Source organism: Trichoplusia ni, unplaced genomic scaffold, assembly GCF_003590095.1.
Source record: "Trichoplusia ni isolate ovarian cell line Hi5 unplaced genomic scaffold, tn1 tig00004135, whole genome shotgun sequence".
NCBI classification, from domain to species: domain Eukaryota; kingdom Metazoa; phylum Arthropoda; class Insecta; order Lepidoptera; family Noctuidae; genus Trichoplusia; species Trichoplusia ni.
Window position 1 is genome coordinate 7,154 of NW_020800520.1, and position 19,254 is coordinate 26,407.

The following is a 19,254-nucleotide window of genomic DNA, read 5'->3' on the forward strand; positions in this document are numbered from 1 at the left end:
ATATTTTAAACTTTTTGAGGCAAAAAGCTTTGATACATAATCTTATAATATTAAAATAAGATTACAAAAACACTATTTTTAACCATTCATGACCGATTTTGATAAAATTTGAACAGAGAGACATTTAAAAACGAGGGTTTTCTTATCAATCCGTCAATTATTTTCTAAATAATCATACCTCTATCTTGCAGAAGCACCGAAAAGGAAAAAAAATTGCCTACAAAATTGTGTTTTGCTCGATATTTGGTCAGTATACATAAAAAAATAGTTTGAATGGTCAAAATTGTGTCTTTTCATCTATTAATATACCCCACAGCCATTTTTACAGCGCGGCAAGTAAAAATTAAGATAAAAATGCTCTACCCGTTCCGACATAATTTGCTCAAAATATTTTTAGTAGTACACAGTGGCTTATAACACAACACTTAATTTCTTTAAGAAAAAAACTACTCTCTCTTTAAGAAATTGAATCCTGGTGTCTTGGGTTTCACAAACATTCAAGTCACATGCACAAAGACACCCAGACTCAGGACAAGCATTCGTGGATCACACAAACGCTTGTCCTACGCGGAGATCGAAACCATGACACATTGCTCATAGTTGGTTTGGCGAGGTGACTTGTACCACTCGGCTATCCGTGCAGTTAAAACTAAGGCAAGTGACTTTCAAAATTCTATTTTTCGTAGCTGCTACAATATCTTCGTAGCCGCTACGTAGTCGCTACGTCAATTCTATGTTTAATTAATGATGACATTGCATCACATATTATACGACGAACAGATTTCCAAAAGTATTGGACACGCGAATCGGCGCTAGTGTAAAGTAGGAATAAATAATATAATATATCCTGGGACACTCACACACGGATATCTGATCCCAAGCTAGCAGAGCTTGTGTTATGGTAACCAGACAACTGATAAACTTACTTATATATTTCTAAATACATACATAATAGATAAATTACACCCAGACACCAGAACAAATGATCATGCTCATCACACAGCATTTGTCCTGGGCGGGAATCGAACCCACGACCTCCGGTATAGCAGCCAGGGTCACTAACCACTAGACCAACAGGCCCGTCAAAACATAAATTATTTTATGTTAAACGAAAGCTTATTATAAGCCACTGTGTATTAAAATACGGACAAAATGGCCGTTTTCTTTGTTACAAATACTTCTAATACTTAAGTTAAATCTGTAAAGGCGTAATTAAATTAAAGAATATTTATTTATAAAAATATTCAGGAATATAGTCATCTCTTTCTTTTGAAATAAGGTAGAAAGAGATAGAAGACAAAAATGGTTGTCTTCACTAATTTATTTCTGTTTAATTTATAGTTTCGTGTATGTCCAATAGATGGCGTTGTTTTCAATGATTAAAAATTCATTTATATTTCGTAAAAAACGTTTTTTATTGAATATTTTTATAATTAAATATTTGAAATAAATACAAGACCTAGTAGGTTCATTTTCCTATATGAATAAATATGTTTTTTTAAATCATTTAGTTTAAAAAAAAGCTGATTTCTACGCACGACGTTTTCTTTATAAAAAAAATATGCACCATAGTGTGTTTTTGTATCTTTTTAAAGACAACATTTAAATTTTTAACCATTTAAAATTCTGTTCAACTTTTGCCCAACAGTGGGATAGTTACAAACTGTAACTAGTTAACAAATAATAGTAAGTTTTATTATCTTAGTAGATATTCAAACCGTTTTCCATATTCAATGGTAGAAATTGGTAGTTTTTGATAAAAAAATGTTGTCTTTAAAAAAATTGTTTTACAATGATACTTAAAACTATAGATCAGTATGTGTGTATTTTATTCTAGTTTCTGAAGAGTTGATCGACGCGATAATTAGTTTATTTTCCATATCAAATGTGTGTGTATGTTTGTGTCTTAAATTCAACCCATCATGAAATTGATTGGTTTATTACAGCGATCAGACTTTCAGAAACCAAATTTTATATTCCGTTATATTTGTGTAATATAACATATACAAAAAAAATACATATATGTATGAGAAAAATATTAAAAATTAACTCTTTTTTTACATATATAATTATAATACATATAGTATTGATAATTTTATGATGTACCATAGGTGTCTGGAGTTTATTTTAAATATTTTCTTTTTTTTATTTATGTTAAATACACAAATAAAACAAAATTATGAAGGTAACTACATATATTTTGTTATTAAGATTACATATGTAATGGTAAGCAACGTTCGCTGAGGTTTAGAAAATGATGGGTGACCTGCACTTTTGTACATTTTTATTCATTTCATTTGTAACCTTAAATTGAAAAGTGTTTTTACAAATGTTTTTCTTTTTTTATTTTGTACTTGTTTTTTTAAATATGTACGTTCCTAGACGAGGTTATAATTACGATATTTATCGAAAAAAAAACACGATTTTTTTCTCAATTATTTTTATTTTCAAGTTTTTGAAAGTATTCTTCTTTTTTTTTGAGAAATATCATAATTATATTACTTATAAATATATAATATATTTTACATAGAATTAAATACAGCTTAATGATTGTTCAGTGTATGTATAAAGACGCTTAAATTTAAAGGGGTAGACAGAAGTATTAAAATAATGCAAGTATTATTACACTTGATTCCAAATATTGGAATCTGAAATCGGCAACCCGCTGTGAGGTAGCGTGGTGATCAATGCTCAAACCTTCCCTATACGGGAAGAGGCCTGTGCCCAACAGTGGGACTTACAGCTGGTATTATTAAATGAGAATAATATGTGAACAAATTTTGTAATTTCGTTAATGGCACCCCACCGTGGGGCAGCTCACAAGCGTGGTGATCAATGCTCGGTCTCTGTATGAGAGGCCTGCAGTGGGACATATTTTCCCATCTACCACATTAATTATTCAGCGTAAATTAGTGCAGTAAAAAACCTAACCTATAATATAATAATTACCTAAAACTGGTCAATCGTTCAAGCTGTGCCTACCTTAAACTTATAATTAATATTAATTAAATAAAAAAATAACAACTGTCTATGTTATGGTAAACAAAAAAAAATATTTTACAAAAAAAACTTATATTACTTATTGCAACATAATCGCGTCATAGACACGTTTCTCTTTAATCTATGGTAAGTATTATCAGTCGCTTGCGGTAAATAGATTTTTTTTTAATTGTCTCTGGAATAATTTTGTTGAATCAAACAAAAAACGTAGTAAGATTATTATTATTTACAAAAATCTTATTTTTCCAGCAAAAAGTAAAAGATTTGAAGATTTTTGTAAATAATAAAAAGGGCTTAGACTAGAAAAAAATATGAAATTTGTACCCGAAAAAAAGATTGTTAAAATTCAGAGTTTTATTTTTTTCGAAAATATAAAATATTCTTTATTAAATGATGCAACGGTTTACTCACGCGTATTTATCGGGATCGCCCGACTAGTTTCTGACTTTCACATTTCTTTCTAGTCTAAACGCAGATGCTCAATTTAAACTAACAATTCTCTATATCAAAATGGAATCATATTTCTTTATCACAAACAATTTTTATTCCAAGTGTTTTTTTTTTCTTTCAAAATCATAAGAAAAACATAAGTTAAGAATCAGTGGTTTCACAAAAAAAGGCATATTTCTACAAATCTCATACAAATAGCCTAAAATGTATGTTAATGACATTTCTCTATTATAAATCTTTCGCTTAGATCTGTCATTTTCATACATTTTAGAGATTTTAACTGTTATTGTTTAAAGTAACGTCACTTAACTGAGTGACAGTTGTAATTTGTATGGAAAAGGATATTTCTGATAGACAGACAAATTTATTTTTATATATAGAGTGACCACTGATTGCGTATATCAAAGATTTTTCATTAAAAGTTGGTTTTCTTGATAATGTTCAGGCAATTTGACACAAATAAAAAATATTTGACGGCTCTAATTTACATACAAAAATTCAAAATGAATATGATTTTAAGTTTTTGTATGTAAACATACATTTTTTTTGTTGACCGTACAAATATAGATACATATTAGGATTACTTGGTATTCTGACGCTACGAAACGTCATTTTTGTTCTCAATTTGTGGTACCTTATTGGTGACATGTTTACATTTAAATTAATATCGGGAATCAACAAGCTTTCGTCAAACATCCCTAAAAACTATAATTTTCAAAGAATTTAATTAAAAACTGAAATCGTATAGAAAATGTTATTTTCAAACAACTAACTGTAAACTACAAAAAAAAATCGACAAATAAATTGATTTGACAGCTGTCAAAACTGACATCTGTCACTGAAAGAGGTTTCTCCAAATTTAACTTCATCAAAATAAAAGAAAAAATATTTTCTATGGATATTTGACGAAAAAAATCCCGATGTATTAAAAAACCGTACATAAGAATCAATTGCATGATTTAATTTTGTATTTTCTCGTGTGGCAACACCTGTTACCAGTGTGTATATGAGGGTAGATGTCACTGTTCGTAGTTCTTCGCTTTCCTGTCCATGTCATCATCGGATGTGCGATTCATTGGGTGATCTGGTAATAAAAAGGAAATAAATATTATTATAAAAAAAAGATAAAAAAATCTAAACACCCACGTTTATTATTATCACTCAATTTTATTTATCAAAATCGTTCTAGCCGTTTTTATAGTAACAAATTGCATGGTCATCGGGTTGGAAGCTACCCTGAAAATTTCAGCCTGCTAGCTTATCGGGAAGTGCCTCAAAATTGAGTTGCAAAAATCCAACCGGAACGACAAACAAACAAGAAAGTGGGTTTCTAACAGTTCTGAGTGTGGGTGTCTTTGTGCATGTGACTTGAATGTTTGTGAAACCCAAGACACAAGGATTCAATACTGAAAGTCGTAAAAAATTAGTCCATATGAACTGACCTTGGTGTTGCGGCATCTTGGGCACCAGGACAACGTTTCCGTCAGCTGCCTGCTGCAGGGAGTACTGCTGCGAGGAGAGCGGCCGACCTTCAGGGTCGCGGAGGTTCTATAACAGAAAGAAATATTGTAAAATCCAAAATCATCATTATTAAGCCTTTTGCCAACTATGTTGTTGTCGGCTTCCAGTCTAACCGGATTCAGCTGAGTACCAGTGTTTTCAAGGAGCGACTGCCTATCTGACCTCCTCAACCCAGTTACCTGTACAACACGATATCCCTTGGTTAGACTGGTTGTCAGACCTTTCAAGCTTCTGACTACCTGTATCGACTGCCTTAAGAAAACGGAGGAACTCTTTACGACAAAGATAGTCACCCATATACGGACCAACCGCGTCAAGCGTAGCTTTACCTGTGATTGATTCACTTCTGCGGTTATAGCTTAGCCACGAGCATCCAGCGAGACATGGCAGCATTTAAAATCGACCAACCAAAAATATATCAATCTGTCCTATTTATACTAATCTATACAAATATATAGAGCTGAAGAGTTTGTTTGTTTGTTTGAACGCGTTAATCTCAGGAACTACTAGTTCAAATTCTTTTTGTATTGAATAGACCATTCATCGAGGAAGGTTTTAGGCTATATACCATCACGCGGCGACTAATAGGAGCGAAGATACAATGGAAAATGTGAAAAAAACAGGGCAGGTATAAATCATAACTTATATTTTCTAACCACGCGGACGAAGTCGCGGGCAACAACTAGTACTTAATATAACCTTACCTGGAACACATGTCTGTATAAGGCCGCGAATCGTTCCTTCACACGCTGTCGTTCTGCGATGAGTGAGCTGTGGTCTCTCTGGGTTCGCTGTTTCCTGTCCCTGACTGTGCGGACCTCGTCGGCTAGTGATGTGATCTGATCCAGTTTGCGTTTGCGGCAGTTCTGTGCCGCGACCTGTGGGTAAAGGTTAGGTTAAATTACTTATATTCTATGTTAAAGATGTTTGAAAGAGAAAGGTCATTTGGCAAAGCAGTGGGATATGACAGAGGAACTAGACATTGACAACTTTCACACAACGCCATCTAGTCTCTAACTAAGCAAAGCTTGTGATACGAGTACTAGACAAATATTAAACCTAATTATATATCTAAAAAATATATATATATAGATAAATTAACCCACGATAAATGATTGTGTTCATCACGCAAATAATTGATCTAGGTGGGAATCGAACCCATGTCCTCCGGTACAGCAGTCAGGGTTACTACTAAACCGAAAGTATTATTCTGTCTGTTATTAATATGTTCTGAACTAACATTTGTAATTTAATGAAAATATTATTGAAAAAAGACATTGGTCTTGCTAAAAATCTACCTTGAAAATTGAATATTCTTTTCTTTCTGAGTGAGCTAGCGTCGTGATTAATACTCAAACCTTCCTTGTACAGAAAGACGGTTTTACCCAGCAGTGGGACATAATAAAGGCTGGTATTATTACATTATTCAAAAAAGCTATAAAAAACTATAAAACCTAAAAAATTAGTACAATAGGGATGATGACTGGGTATAAAAAGAAAAAATCTCATTAGTCCCTCAGTTAGATAATTGAAAAGTATGAGACACGTATTTTTTCCTTTTTCAGAAAAACTAGAATTGACAAAGATTAACTGCTTTAAAGTTTAGGAGAGGGGGCTTATGACGTAACGATAGAGTAAAATTTATACTCAATCGTGACGTCACGCGTAAGTTTCATTCGCTGTAATTTGGTCAATTTATGTTTGAGGGACAAATTAAAAAATACGCATCCATTATTATACAAAAAACTACAAGACGGACAGTGAAAAAAAAATTGCCATCATCCCTATTATCAATGAAATCCTAGCCTAGAGTTTAAAAACCCACCTTGTTCTTCCCACGTCGTCGGATGTCTCTTATGAGTGACAGTTGCGCCTCGCTCAGGTCGTGCTTCGAGAGTCTCTCGTTGAACTCGTCCATGGGCAAGTTTATGATGTCGTGCACCTCCAACGGGATGCCTGCAGCAACTTGGGCACGTTAGTATGGTAAGAAGGTAGATAAATATATTGATTAAGGCCTTGGACTTGTTCATATGTCCGTGCTTGTAAAACGCGACGCTTTTTTATCGAGTAGTGTTGCATTTTGAGCGCTGGGCGTTGAGTGCTAAAGGGAATAGTCGTATGAACATGTACTTGAAAATGCGTTTGTTCTATATGAACGCTTTTTTAACGCGCGTTAAAAAAACTCCCGTGCGAATCAGGCCTTATGGTCAAAAAAATGATATTTTATAGCTAAAGTTCAAATTTTGTTCGTTAAAGCGATTTCTCCTTTCACAACTTTCACACACCGCCATCTAGTCTCAAACTAAGCAAAGCTTGTATCATAATAATTTAGTAAAAACTTCCACACTATCCGTTCTCAGAAGCATTCGTGGATCACACAAATGCTTGTCCTACGCGGGAATCGAACCGGCGAGAAGTCACGCAAAGTGGGTTTGGCGTGGTGACCTCAGCCACTCGGCAACGCCATTTTGTATTATGTTAAGCTTGTATTACGAATACTAGACAACTGATAAACATACTTATATATTTCTAAATACATACATAATATAGACAAATTACACCCAGATACAGAACAAATGATCGTGCCATTGCACAAACATTTTTGTTGAGTGGGGATCTAACCCACGACCTGCGGTATAGCGGTCAGGGTCACTAACCACTAGACCAACAAGCCAGTCAGCAGAATACAGATAGCAAAAAGATTTTTCCATAAAAAAACTCGATAAAAATTGATTATTTGAAAATACTAGAAAAAGTCAAGTTTCATCTATCCCATTTAAACAGCTAGTTCTAAAAAAATAAACTGTCGGTTACATTTTTCCTGCTAAACCACTCAACCGATTTCGAAGAAATTTTCACTATTTATAGATTTAAACATGGAAAACATGCCTTTTCCTTTAGAAAAACGTCGTATATACTATACAGTTTCTATATTAGTAATTATGTTTACCTAATGCTTTGGCCCTCTTCTCGTCCCTCGTCAGATGCTGTCCGCTGCTGGTGGCTGAGGAGCCTCCGTCGGACATCGAACCGTCTGTCAGCCGCCGAACTGTAAATATACGTGTGTTAGGAGAGATTGAACTCTATTTTGTAGGTTATAGAGGTGTTTTTGGCTTGCTGTTAGGCGTATAACGGTAAGTAAGGGGACTTTGGACTTTATTTTGTTGGTGATAGAGGTGATTTTGGTTTGATGTTGGGTGTATAACTGTAAATGTAGTTAAGTTAGGGGAGTTTAGACTCTATTTTAAAGGTGCTTTGGGCTTTGCTGTCAGACGACGAACTGAAAACACATGTATGTTTTTAAATATCTATTCAAATTATCAAAAACGTTTCAGCCGTTTTTATAGTTGTAAATTGTCATCGGGTTCGAAGCTACCTTGAAAATTTCCACAGGGACACAAACAAGAAAGTGAGTGTATAAAAACGTGGGGAAAATATGTTTTGTCTGTCTCTCACCTCTCTTGTCTCTGACGGCAGCTGGTCTCTGGTCGGCGGCGGCGAGGGGGGCGCTGTAAGTGTGGTTGTGTCTCACTCGCTCCGGGGTCGCGTAGGCGAAGCGAGGCGGGGCCGGGCTCGGGATCGTACTCTGGTAAATACATATATATTAGGGACCTAATTAAATATGTTTTATATATTTAGGTGTGTAAAGACGTGTTTGAACTGAAAATTTTAATAAAAATATCGCTTCGTTAGTATTACCAAGTCCTTATTCTAGTCTATTTAGAAATAAATTACTTGCCGAAATAGATACTCTGATAATTGTTAAAAATATTTAGCATAGCTCCATAAATATCGCTTTGTGTTGATAAACAACTGTTTAAAGGTACGCAATAAATAGTATATTTTAATAAGCAATAATTTTATAAATAGATATTCTGATATTCTTCAATATATTTATGTTAGAAGTATTTAATAATAATAAATCATTTTATTATCAGGCTATTTGCGACGCTCGTCGTGATGTCGCTAATAGCACTTTGATTTAAATAAGTCTAGTACTCTATACTAATGTATATTTCATTTAGAATTATTTATTACCTGTAGCAAAGCATGGCTGGAGTGGGCACCGTTGAGGTCCAGCGCGGGGGCGTGCAGGTGAGGCGGGGGCAGCTGAGGCCGGCCGCCGAACTCAACTGGACGGACAGGTTACAACATAAGTGAATTTGTTTCGACATTCTTTCTCAGAGTAGTCAGATAGGAAATGTCGACTCCAGTTCTCAAAAAAGATACGGGAAAGTGATAAAATATCCTATTTGCAGAATAAATGATTTCATTTCATAATATCAGGTGCTGGGCAAGATGGCAGGAGCTGGATGCGAGCAGCATGGAGATAGATCTCGATGGCGTGGTGTTAGGGAGGCCTATGTCCAGCAGTGGACGAGTATGGGCTAGTGATGGAAGTAATAGAGGTCAGAAAACGGACAAGATAGAGAGGTCTGAAAGAACTAGGGTAGGTCTTTGCCCAGCAGTGGGATAAAAAATATATATCTTTGCATATAATAAGTTGAAAGTTTTCTTCTTTGGATTGGCCATATCAGGTTGTAGCTTGCTTGTTAGGGGTTTGATAGATTTTTAAATCAAGTCCTCAATAAGGCCTCTTAGCCCTAACAAGGCCATGGCCGTTAAGAACCTCCTTTTGTTTTCAGTTCAATCTTACAGGGATGAATTTAGTTAGATTGGTTGTCAGTCTTTCAAGCTTTTGATCACCTGTAACGACTGTCAAAGATGTATGAACAACAGCCGGGACCCACAATTTAACTTGCCTTCCGAAACACGGATTTGAAAAATACTTCTTAAATACTATTTAAGAGCATGAAACCCATGCTTACCGTTCTGCATATGCATGTTCTCATGATGGTAGGTCTGTTCCGGGCACTCATATTTGACTACACCTGGTCTTCCGACAGGGTCCAGTGGAGGGGCGGGTTGTTCCTGAGAAAAAAAGTTTAAGATTAACTGACAGGAACTTCTGTATCGCATTCTATTCGGGCGATCTCGATAAATAGGTACGCTTGAGTAAACCGTTGCATCCTCTACGAAAATGTACCGTGTGTTATGTGTATGTGTGCTTATTCTCACTGGGCTGTATGATTCGATTAGTTATTATAGAAATAAATAAATAAGTAAAATATCATAAGATTAAGCAAGATTTTGTGGAACTGTCAGTATTAGTAATTTTACTTTTAGAAATAGTGGAGTTACAAAATACTATGTAAAAATGAGCGTTATTATCGGCAAACAAACTGTTATACAGTTTGGCGATTTTTTTGACTTTCTATAATTGTATGCCTTTGTTTTGAATAAATAAATAAAAAAAAAATCTAAATAAGAATCGTCTCACTAAAGTTATTAAAATAATATTTTAATAATTTTAATCTAAACTATACAACCGATTTCAAATAAAAAACAACTCAAATAAACTTGATGAAACTTTTATGATAACAATTGAAAGCTACTTCATCATCATCATCATCATCATCATCATAATTCTTCTAAATTCTTCTAAATTCTCAGGTAACTAACAAAAAAACAAACTTCAGACGTATTGACAACCTCCTGATTTTAAATTATTATTCCACAATTTCACAGCGCCATCTAGTAACAAACTAAGCAAAGCTTGTATTATGAGTACAAGACAACTGATAAACATACTTATATATTTGTAGTTTACCTGGAAGCATCTTTTCCCGAACATGTGGTGTTTCTTCTGGGGCTGGTGGGGCGCCGCGCGGTCGCGACCGTAGTTGTTATCATAAGGACGGAATTTTGAGCTAAGAGGAAAGAAAAATAAATGATTAAAAAATCTAAATACCTATTTACTTAACTGTCACCCCGTTAAAATTTTATCAAAATCGGTCCAGACATTTTTATTACTGCAAATTGCATTGTCATCGGGTTTGAAGCGACCCTGAAGATTTCAGCCAGCTAGCTTATCGGGAAGTGCCTCAAAATTGAGTTGCAAAAATCCAACCGAAACGACAAACAAGAAGATGAGTGTATATAAACATGGGAATGAAGGAATTAAGATAATTTTCAAAATAGGCATTAAAGCAAAAATTTTTGAAGCTATAGTGTGCTAAAATTGGATTAAAACTATTAAGAATTTAATTCTTGAGCCTAGACTCAGGACAAGCATTCGTGGATCACACAAATGCTTACGCGGGGATCGAACCTGCGACACGTTGCGCACAGTGTTGTGGTTTAGTGTTGTGACCTCAAACACTGGATGTGACTTGAATGTTTGTGAAATCTCCAGGATTTAAATTCCTTAGTGCGGAAGTATTTTTTATTTTTGAAACGAAAGAGAAATAAATTGGTTTTCGCTTCAGAGCTGTATCTGTTTCAAAAATTCTTTAATAGAAAGATTGCTAAAAATAAAAATGAAATGTCACTCGCTGAAGATCTTTATCTCATGACACAACAATCCAATTCCAACATCACTACTAATATTATAAATGCGAAAGTAACCCTGTCCGTCTGTCTGTCTGTTAAGCTTTCGCGTCTAAACCACTGAACTGATTTTAATGAAATTTGGTACAGAGATAGAGTTGACCTTAAGGATAGTTTTTACCCCGGACTTTTGAAGAGTTCTCTTGGAAACGCGATATAGACGACCTTGACGCGGGCGAAACCGCGGGCGAAAAGCTAGTAGCTTATAAAATGTTTGGGAAATCTTACCTATGAAACTCCTGTGCTGAATCGCTACCATCGCACCATTCTCCATCGGACAGCGACGGAACCCGCTCCGAGCCCATCGAGGACACAGCACTATCAGATGCCGAGTCCCTTTCAGCTGTAAATTAATAAAGATTATAAAAAACTGTCACGCAAGTGTTATGAGCTTGCCCCACGTTGGGGCGCCATTACCGAAGTTGTTAATAACACCAGCCTGTAACTGTCCCACTGCAGGCCTCTCGTACAGAGAACGAGTATTGATTAAAATATTGCGTCTTCATCATTTAATCCTTGCTTTATCATGATGTTTAAGTACTATCTACGTTTCAGCAACGTATATTTTAAAACGCCTAAACTAGCTGTATAGCTCTATCCCTCTCACTCATACAGTGATGAACGTTTGCTAGACAGAGACGAAAGATAGAATCTTACCTGTCATCATCATATGAGTATGATTGTGATGAGGCGCGTGGTGTGCGCCTGCGCCGTCCAACATGCGCATCGTATACATCCCTGGAACAAAAGAAACAACATGTCAAAAAATGACAAAAAACCTTGTTTTTTCTTTTATTTTTGGGAGAAATATTTATGACCTTACATAGCTAAACAAAATTTAAAAAAAGGCATATTAGAATTTATATTTAATTCGAAAAAACACCGGACGTTATTAATTCGTTTGCAGATTGCAATAAGCTACTTAATTTAAAAAAGCAAAAGTTAATTCGCAGAAAAATGTTTGAAATTTCGACCATCTGTTGACATTTTTTTATAGAAACCTAAGATTTTCAAAAGATTTTGAATTTTTCTTTCCGATAGTTGTTTATTTATATATAAAGAACATTACTATTTAGTCAAGTTTTAGAAGAGTGAATATTCAGAATAAAAATAGGGTTGATACAGACATATATTGCAAGATAAAAAAATGAATGTAAATAACTTATATAAGTTATTATATTTGTACAATATAAATATTATAATAACTAGCTATTGCCCGCGGCCCTGCCCACTCCAAATCGAAAGTGATTCCACGGGAACATAAAATATGGATAAAAACTATCCTATGTGTTAATCCTGGTTATAAACTATCTATATACCAAGTTTCGTCTAAATCCGTTCAGTAGTTTTTGCGTGAAAGAGGAACAAACATCCATACATACAAAAAATCGCGTTTATAATTATAGTAGAATACTATGATATAAATTAAAATATGTAACTTAAAAATCTTAAATTATTTCGATTAGATCACGTCAGCTTATAAAAAACTCCAGTTAAGTCCAAAACAACGCGACAACGTGACAACATGTCAACAAAACCGCGCGAAAAATTAAAAAAAAAAGAAACTCCTTAAAAGGAGGTTAAATACTTCACCAATATAATTAAAAATAAGTGTAAATTAATAATAAAATACCAAATACCTCTCAAATATCTTAAATAAGAACATTGTTGACAGGGTAAATCGGGGACCGCAAACTGTGTGTATCCAACATTGGGTGCCATTTTGCGAACTCTAAAACGGTCTAAACTTAACTAAAGATTTCAATACTATGACAAGCATTAGACCCTATGTAGCATTGTCACTGCCTGATTTAGATAAGATTAAAATTATAATGTAAATACTTGTCATTTACATGATGCAGCATTTTTGACAGTATCGTGTTGATAAGAAATTTTCGACGCCCGATTTTCATTGCGTAATTCTATTTTTTTGCAGATTCATTTAATTCAATGTTATATGCATTGGTTGTTTTTAAATGTCTGTTCTATTAATTTTAATAAGATGGTGTTTTATACTTTTTCAAGTATAAAAATGTTCTAACGATTTAAAATTAAAACTATTAAGGCAATGTTGATTGAATTTGTATGGGATTAAGTGAAAGCTATTTTACGTTAAATGAAAAAAGAATTGACAAAATCGGATCATTCAGTCCGAAGTTCCGAGGTATCAAAAAAGACCGACGAATCGAGAAACTCCTTTTTTTTTGCAAGTCGGTTGAAAATTGGTTAACATAATGAGATTTTTAATAAAGTAATTGAAAACATTGTAATCTCAAATCACCATCCCATAGTTAGCTAGCGTGATGATCAATGCTCTAAACCTTAGGCCTCCCTTTTATTCTATTCTCCTCTCTTTCCTTTACTGCTATCTCTTTCATATCATCTGCCCATTTCCGAGATTTGGTTTAACACAAAATTTTGTTGCCAACTCCACAAAAAATACGGTTTTTTTTTTCATTGAACCCTAATATATAGGTATTATGTCATTATTCTATCAAAAAATAAAACTAATCTTATTATCAATGATTATGCAATGGGTCAGCAAAAATAACAGCACGGTTACGCAATATATTTGCTAGTTACTATGAGGTAATCATGAGGATTTTCATTATGTTTATAGCTAATCATTATCATGATTAAAATGTACCGTTTGTAGGGTACGTTTGGGAAACTCTGACCTATCCTTAAACGACAGGAAAGTGACTTGCCGACGTGCAAAAAAAATAACTTGTGAAAGAGCATTTGATAATATAAAAATGTATTTCTTGAAATTATTTCCGCAGTACGTAATTTAACTCTTGTATCGCGCGGTGTCACAAAGATTCAAGTCACATGCACAAAGACACCCAGACTCAGAACAAGCATTCGTGGATCACACAAATGCTTGATCGGACAGATTTTTCCCTCGTTTTTTATTCACTCACTTTCTTGTTATTTTGAAGGACTTCCCTATAAGCTAGCAGGCTAAAATTTTCAGGGTAGCTTCAAACCCGATGACACATGATTACAACTATAAAACGGCTGGAATGATTTTGATAAAACTTGAATTTAGTGAAATTTAAATACGTAGGTATTTAGATTTTTTAAATCTATTATTTTTTAATACACTACAACCCCATACTTGTTCGGACAAGTTTTCAAAACGCCCTGTATAAAATTTCTTACGTGACAATACGACTATATAATATCAATTATTTTGATACATCGAATATTTATCGTGATTACGTAAACATATCGGACTCAAAGGTCAGAAAACGTCAATAAATGATAAATCGGAGCTGTTTTTAGTAAAAACCGGTAAAATGCGAATCGGGGCGCGAAAGATTACTTTTCAGATTTAATGATATAACCGCATAAGTGATTCGATCACAGGTTAAGCTATGCTTGACGCGGTTGGTCCGGGTGACCATCTATGTCATAACGAGTTCCTTCGTGTTTCGGAAGGCACGTTAAATTGTGGGTCCCGGCTGTTATTCCTACATCTTTGACAGCAGTTACAGTTACAGTTTAGCTAAGGGGTATCGTGTTGCTCAGGTAACTGGGTTGAGGAGGTCAGATAGGCAGTCGCTCCTTGTAAAACACTGGTATTTAGATAAATCCGGTTAGACTGTAAGCCGACCCCAACATAGTTGGGAAAAGGCTAGGATGATGATAATTTCATTTCTGACTAGCTGTGGCCCGCGGTTTCACCTGCGTGAATCCTTAAATCCCGTTCCCGGTGCCTTTATATTATAGGAGACGGAGATGGATCCAACAAATAACTGTTCTTTTGTAACAAAAGTATGTGGTGGTTAAGTATTCTTAAATTTTCTAACTTTCCAAGCAATTTTAAATTTTTTTTTCTTTCACAAGAAAAGTTTCAAGTAGAACAAGCAATCATGGATCTCACAAATGTCCTTCGCGGGGATCGAACAAGTGACACGTCGGCGATCTCGATTGCTGATCTATACCACTAGGCAGTTCAGTCATATAGCGAATTTGATACATAGAAAATGAAGACGCGGTAGTTATATACCTATCTCAAAATTTCGCATGTCGTATAGTTTCAAAATGTTTTTCAAAGTTTAAAACAGACGCTGAGCAAAATAATTTCCAGCTCGAGGCGAAAACCTTGCTTCTAATCATTGGTTGACCCGATCTGCAAGCTCATTGATTGACACGGCAAATTGGGCATAGCAACCAATGATTTGACTGCACGGCTTGGTGGAAAAGTTCATTAATAATCGGCGAATTTTGGGTTTTACTCACGCTTGTTACCAATTTATGATGCAATAAAATGCTTCTTTATATGTAAATGCGGACAACATCACATACATTGTTCTGAACCCAAAGTAAGTTGCTAAAGCACTTGTGTTATGGAATTCAGATACAACGAAGGTACCACAAACACCCAGACCCGAGACAATGTAGAAATGTGAAATTTTACATTGACCCAACCCGGGATCGAACCCGGGACCTCAGAGCTAGCGACACCTTGAAACCGGTGCGTGCGCCACTCGACCACGGAGGCCGTCACTATGTTTGAAAATGTTTTTTTCTTTTCACCGTCATTTTTTCATTTGAGAACGGATGGTGCCATTATTTTTAATTTTTTACTTGTTTTTAGACAGGACAGAGTAGGACGGACGAGAATTAGACTTTAAAATGAATATGAAAGGTAGAAATCACGTGACAACGAAACGAAATGTCATTTCCATACATTTGAGTGTCATATAATGACGTTAACTATTGTCAAAATGTCAGCCATGCGGTTAATATAATAAAGGGTTAATATAATATTATCGAGCTTAGGCTATGAAACATATTTTAGCTTGTTTTGAGCCTGAGAAGTAAATAAATCTCATTTGCGCTATTACGAATGGAACACTGCAAATGTATGTGAATGACATTACATTTCGACAAGTGACGTGACTTTGACTTGTCAGTTCAATACATTTGAGTGATTCGTCAGCGTTAGCGAGGAGACATGTGATTTGATTACAAGCCTTTTTGGGTGCAAAATGGTGTTTTATATATTAAAACTATTCTCTTTGTCACACAATGTTATGAAGTTATCTAGTCAAGAAACGATTATATTTTTTATCGCGCCAGTCCAATATATATGAAATTACGCTGGGGAAAACCAGTTTTTGTATGTTACACTAGCTTTTTACCGCGGTTTCGCCCGCGTGGTTTTGAGTAATGGCGGTAAAAAGTTGCGTGAGGTTTTTCTTCGAATTTAAGTAATCCTCATGCACATTTTATATAAAAATTGTTTTGGACTGATAAGCCATGACAAACAGACAGACAAAGCAACATTTATTATTACTGTACGGATGACATGTATTACATTTACAGACAGGAAATTATTTTGACACTCTTACAGACACTTTATATAGATGAAAAATATCAAATTTTAATTGAGAAACATATTATTTTCTATATTATAGTAAAAAATAAATAAATTGTGGATACAGTACCTATTCTTACCTCCTTAAATATATCCATTTTGTAAAGTTAATATCACAGACACTTGAGAATAGTAAAAAATATCCAAAAAAAAACACTGTTTTTTTACAAATCACGGTTTGCTAATTAAACATAAGGATATATATTTAAAATTCTATAATTAAACACGATTGGCTTCACAAAACTACGGAAACATGTCGCCATTGTCGAAAAAAACTTAAAAAAAAAACCTGTCACGGCAATACAAAAGCAAATTGACAGTTCCGTAAAGTATTTCCGGGTTTCGGATGAAATTGACGGTTTTTCTTGACAGTAGTTACGAAAACGGCCGGCTTTGGTTTTGCACTTAATGTCAAATGAATGAAAATTTCGTACTATCTAAAAGCTAATATCAATAATACAGTATTTTTTAAAATCATCATGACTTGGGAGTTTTGAAAGCCAAAGCGATGAAACGACACATTTTTTATCGAGTCAAACCTTATCTTATATTTGGTTACAAATTTAAGTATATTATACGTACGCTTTGATTATCATAAGGGTTTGCTTGATATTTTCTCGTATTTTTGCAATACCACAGGTGAAAATGACATTTTTCCAAAATAGATGACATTTTTTTAGTAAAAAGTAAAAAAAAACTCATGAAACTTGGCGCGAAATGGCGCAGCAAACCCCGCCGTCAATTTATAAATCTCAAACGTACCTAAATTTAGGATTTTACGCGATATTGGACAAGAATGAGCTTTGCCCAATAGTGGACAAATGAAAATTTATGAATAAAATAATACTGAACTGCTGACTTAACGCTTTTGTGCCCCACGGTGGGCGCCAGGAATTACTCATATAAGCGTTTTAAAATATATTTTTTACTGTTGCACACTAAACGCGGTGACAAAAAATATCGTGTCGAAACCAAAATGCCGAATATTGAAATGTCCAACCACCTGCAGTGACCTATCATGGTCATCAACGTTCAAACCTTGCCTTTACGAGGAGAGGCTTTTGCCCAGCAGTGGGACATATATAGGCTGATAATATACTACATGATACTGACAATACTATTATCAGAGCAAAGTTCTGAGTCAAAAAAATGTATTTGTCATCGTCTTGATATCATAAATAATACTAGTCTTTGCTTTGGTTCTGCCCGTGATAATTTTAGAGGACAATTTAATTAAAAACTTCAAATGTATGTGAATGACATTACATTTCGACAAGTGACGTGACTTTGACTTGTCAGTTCAATACATTTGAGTGATTCGTCAGCGTTAAAATCAAATCTCAAAAATTATTGTATATTTTGACTTAGGATTTTAACTTATTCTATACATAATCCCTACTACTATTATAAATGCGAAAGTAACTCTGTCTGTCTGTTACGCTTTCACGTCTAAACCACTGAATTGATTTGAATGAACTTTGGTACAGAGATAGAGTTGTCTTCGAGAAAGTACATAGGATATTTTTTATCAAGGACTTTTGAAGAGTTCTCTTGGAAACGCGATATAACCGACCTCAACGCAAGCGAAGCCGCGGGCGAAAAGCTAGTAATGTATAAACAACAAAAACGTACAGTCGACTTCAGATAAAAATACATGGTCAAACTTAATGAAATCTTTATGAGAATAATTAAAACATATTTGTGAGAGCTCGTGGCTAAGCTATAACCGCATAAGTGATTCGATCATAGGTTAAGCTATGCTTGACGCGGTTGGTCCGTAGATAGGTGACCATCTTTGTCAGAACGAGTTCCTCCGTGTTTCGGAAGCCACGTTAAATTGTGGGTCCCGGCTGTTATTTCTACATCTTTGAAAGTCGTTACAGGTAGTCAGAAGCTTGAAAAAGTCTGACAGCCAGTCTAACCAAGGGGTATCGTGTTGCCCAGGTAACTGGGTTGAGGAGGTCAGATAGGCAGTCGCTCCTTGTAAAACACTGGCACTTAGCTGAAACCGGTTGGACTGGAAGCCGACCCCAACATAGTTGGGAAAAGGCTAGGCCAATGATGAATGAATAATGAAAACATATTTAACGTTAAATAAAAATTCTGTTTATCAAGACCGAAGTTCTGAAATAACAAATATGAAAAAAAAAAACAACAATCAGACGAATTAAAAACCTCTTCCTTTTAAAAGTCGGTTGAAAATAACTGTGACATACAAACAGACGGACAATTTTTTATATACTGTAAACTATATATATATAAAAGATTACGTATATAAGTGGATGTGTGTACGTCTTTAAAGGAAAATCTACTAAAGTGATTGTGACAAATTTATCATAAATAGATTATAGTGTGGATAAACACTTGCGTATGAGTTTTATATATATAAAAAAAATAATGCGAGTTTGTCTGTCTATCACCAATTTTTTAATGGTTGATGTACA

At 34.6% G+C, this 19,254-nt stretch overlaps 1 protein-coding gene across 3 annotated transcripts; it reads right to left on the reverse strand.

Moving 5' to 3' along the window:
- Positions 1-3,446: 3,446 nt before the first annotated feature.
- LOC113508224 (segmentation protein cap'n'collar-like) lies at positions 3,447-16,923 on the reverse strand. 3 transcript variants are annotated; one of them, XM_026891181.1, is made up of 12 exons: positions 16,881-16,923; positions 12,079-12,159; positions 11,650-11,764; positions 10,643-10,742; positions 9,801-9,903; positions 9,010-9,104; positions 8,428-8,557; positions 7,922-8,020; positions 6,797-6,936; positions 5,676-5,849; positions 4,893-4,998; positions 3,447-4,534 (listed from the first exon to the last, which is right to left on the reverse strand). In XM_026891181.1, exons 1-12 carry the CDS (start codon positions 16,906-16,908, stop codon positions 4,470-4,472), a joined length of 1,236 nt encoding a protein of 411 aa, XP_026746982.1. In that variant the 5' UTR covers positions 16,909-16,923; the 3' UTR covers positions 3,447-4,469. The 3 variants fall into 3 exon arrangements, with proteins under 3 accessions (XP_026746982.1, XP_026746980.1, XP_026746979.1); XM_026891179.1 differs by lacking the exon at positions 16,881-16,923 and adding an exon at positions 13,062-13,164 and having other exon boundaries at positions 6,797-6,927; XM_026891178.1 differs by lacking the exon at positions 16,881-16,923 and adding an exon at positions 13,062-13,164.
- Between the last annotated feature and the right edge of the window lie 2,331 nt (positions 16,924-19,254).

Excerpts from the sequence above, each read along its gene's own strand:
- LOC113508224 (XM_026891178.1), bottom strand. The coding sequence starts at position 13,143 with ATGGCACCCAATGTTGGATACACACAGTTTGCGGTCCCCGATTTACCC. Across the intron at positions 11,765-12,078 it reads TACTCATATGATGATGACAG|CTGAAAGGGACTCGGCATCT; the intron begins GTAAGATTCTAT and ends ATTAATTTACAG. Across the intron at positions 9,105-9,800 it reads GAACATGCATATGCAGAACG|TTGAGTTCGGCGGCCGGCCT; the intron begins GTAAGCATGGGT and ends CTGTCCGTCCAG.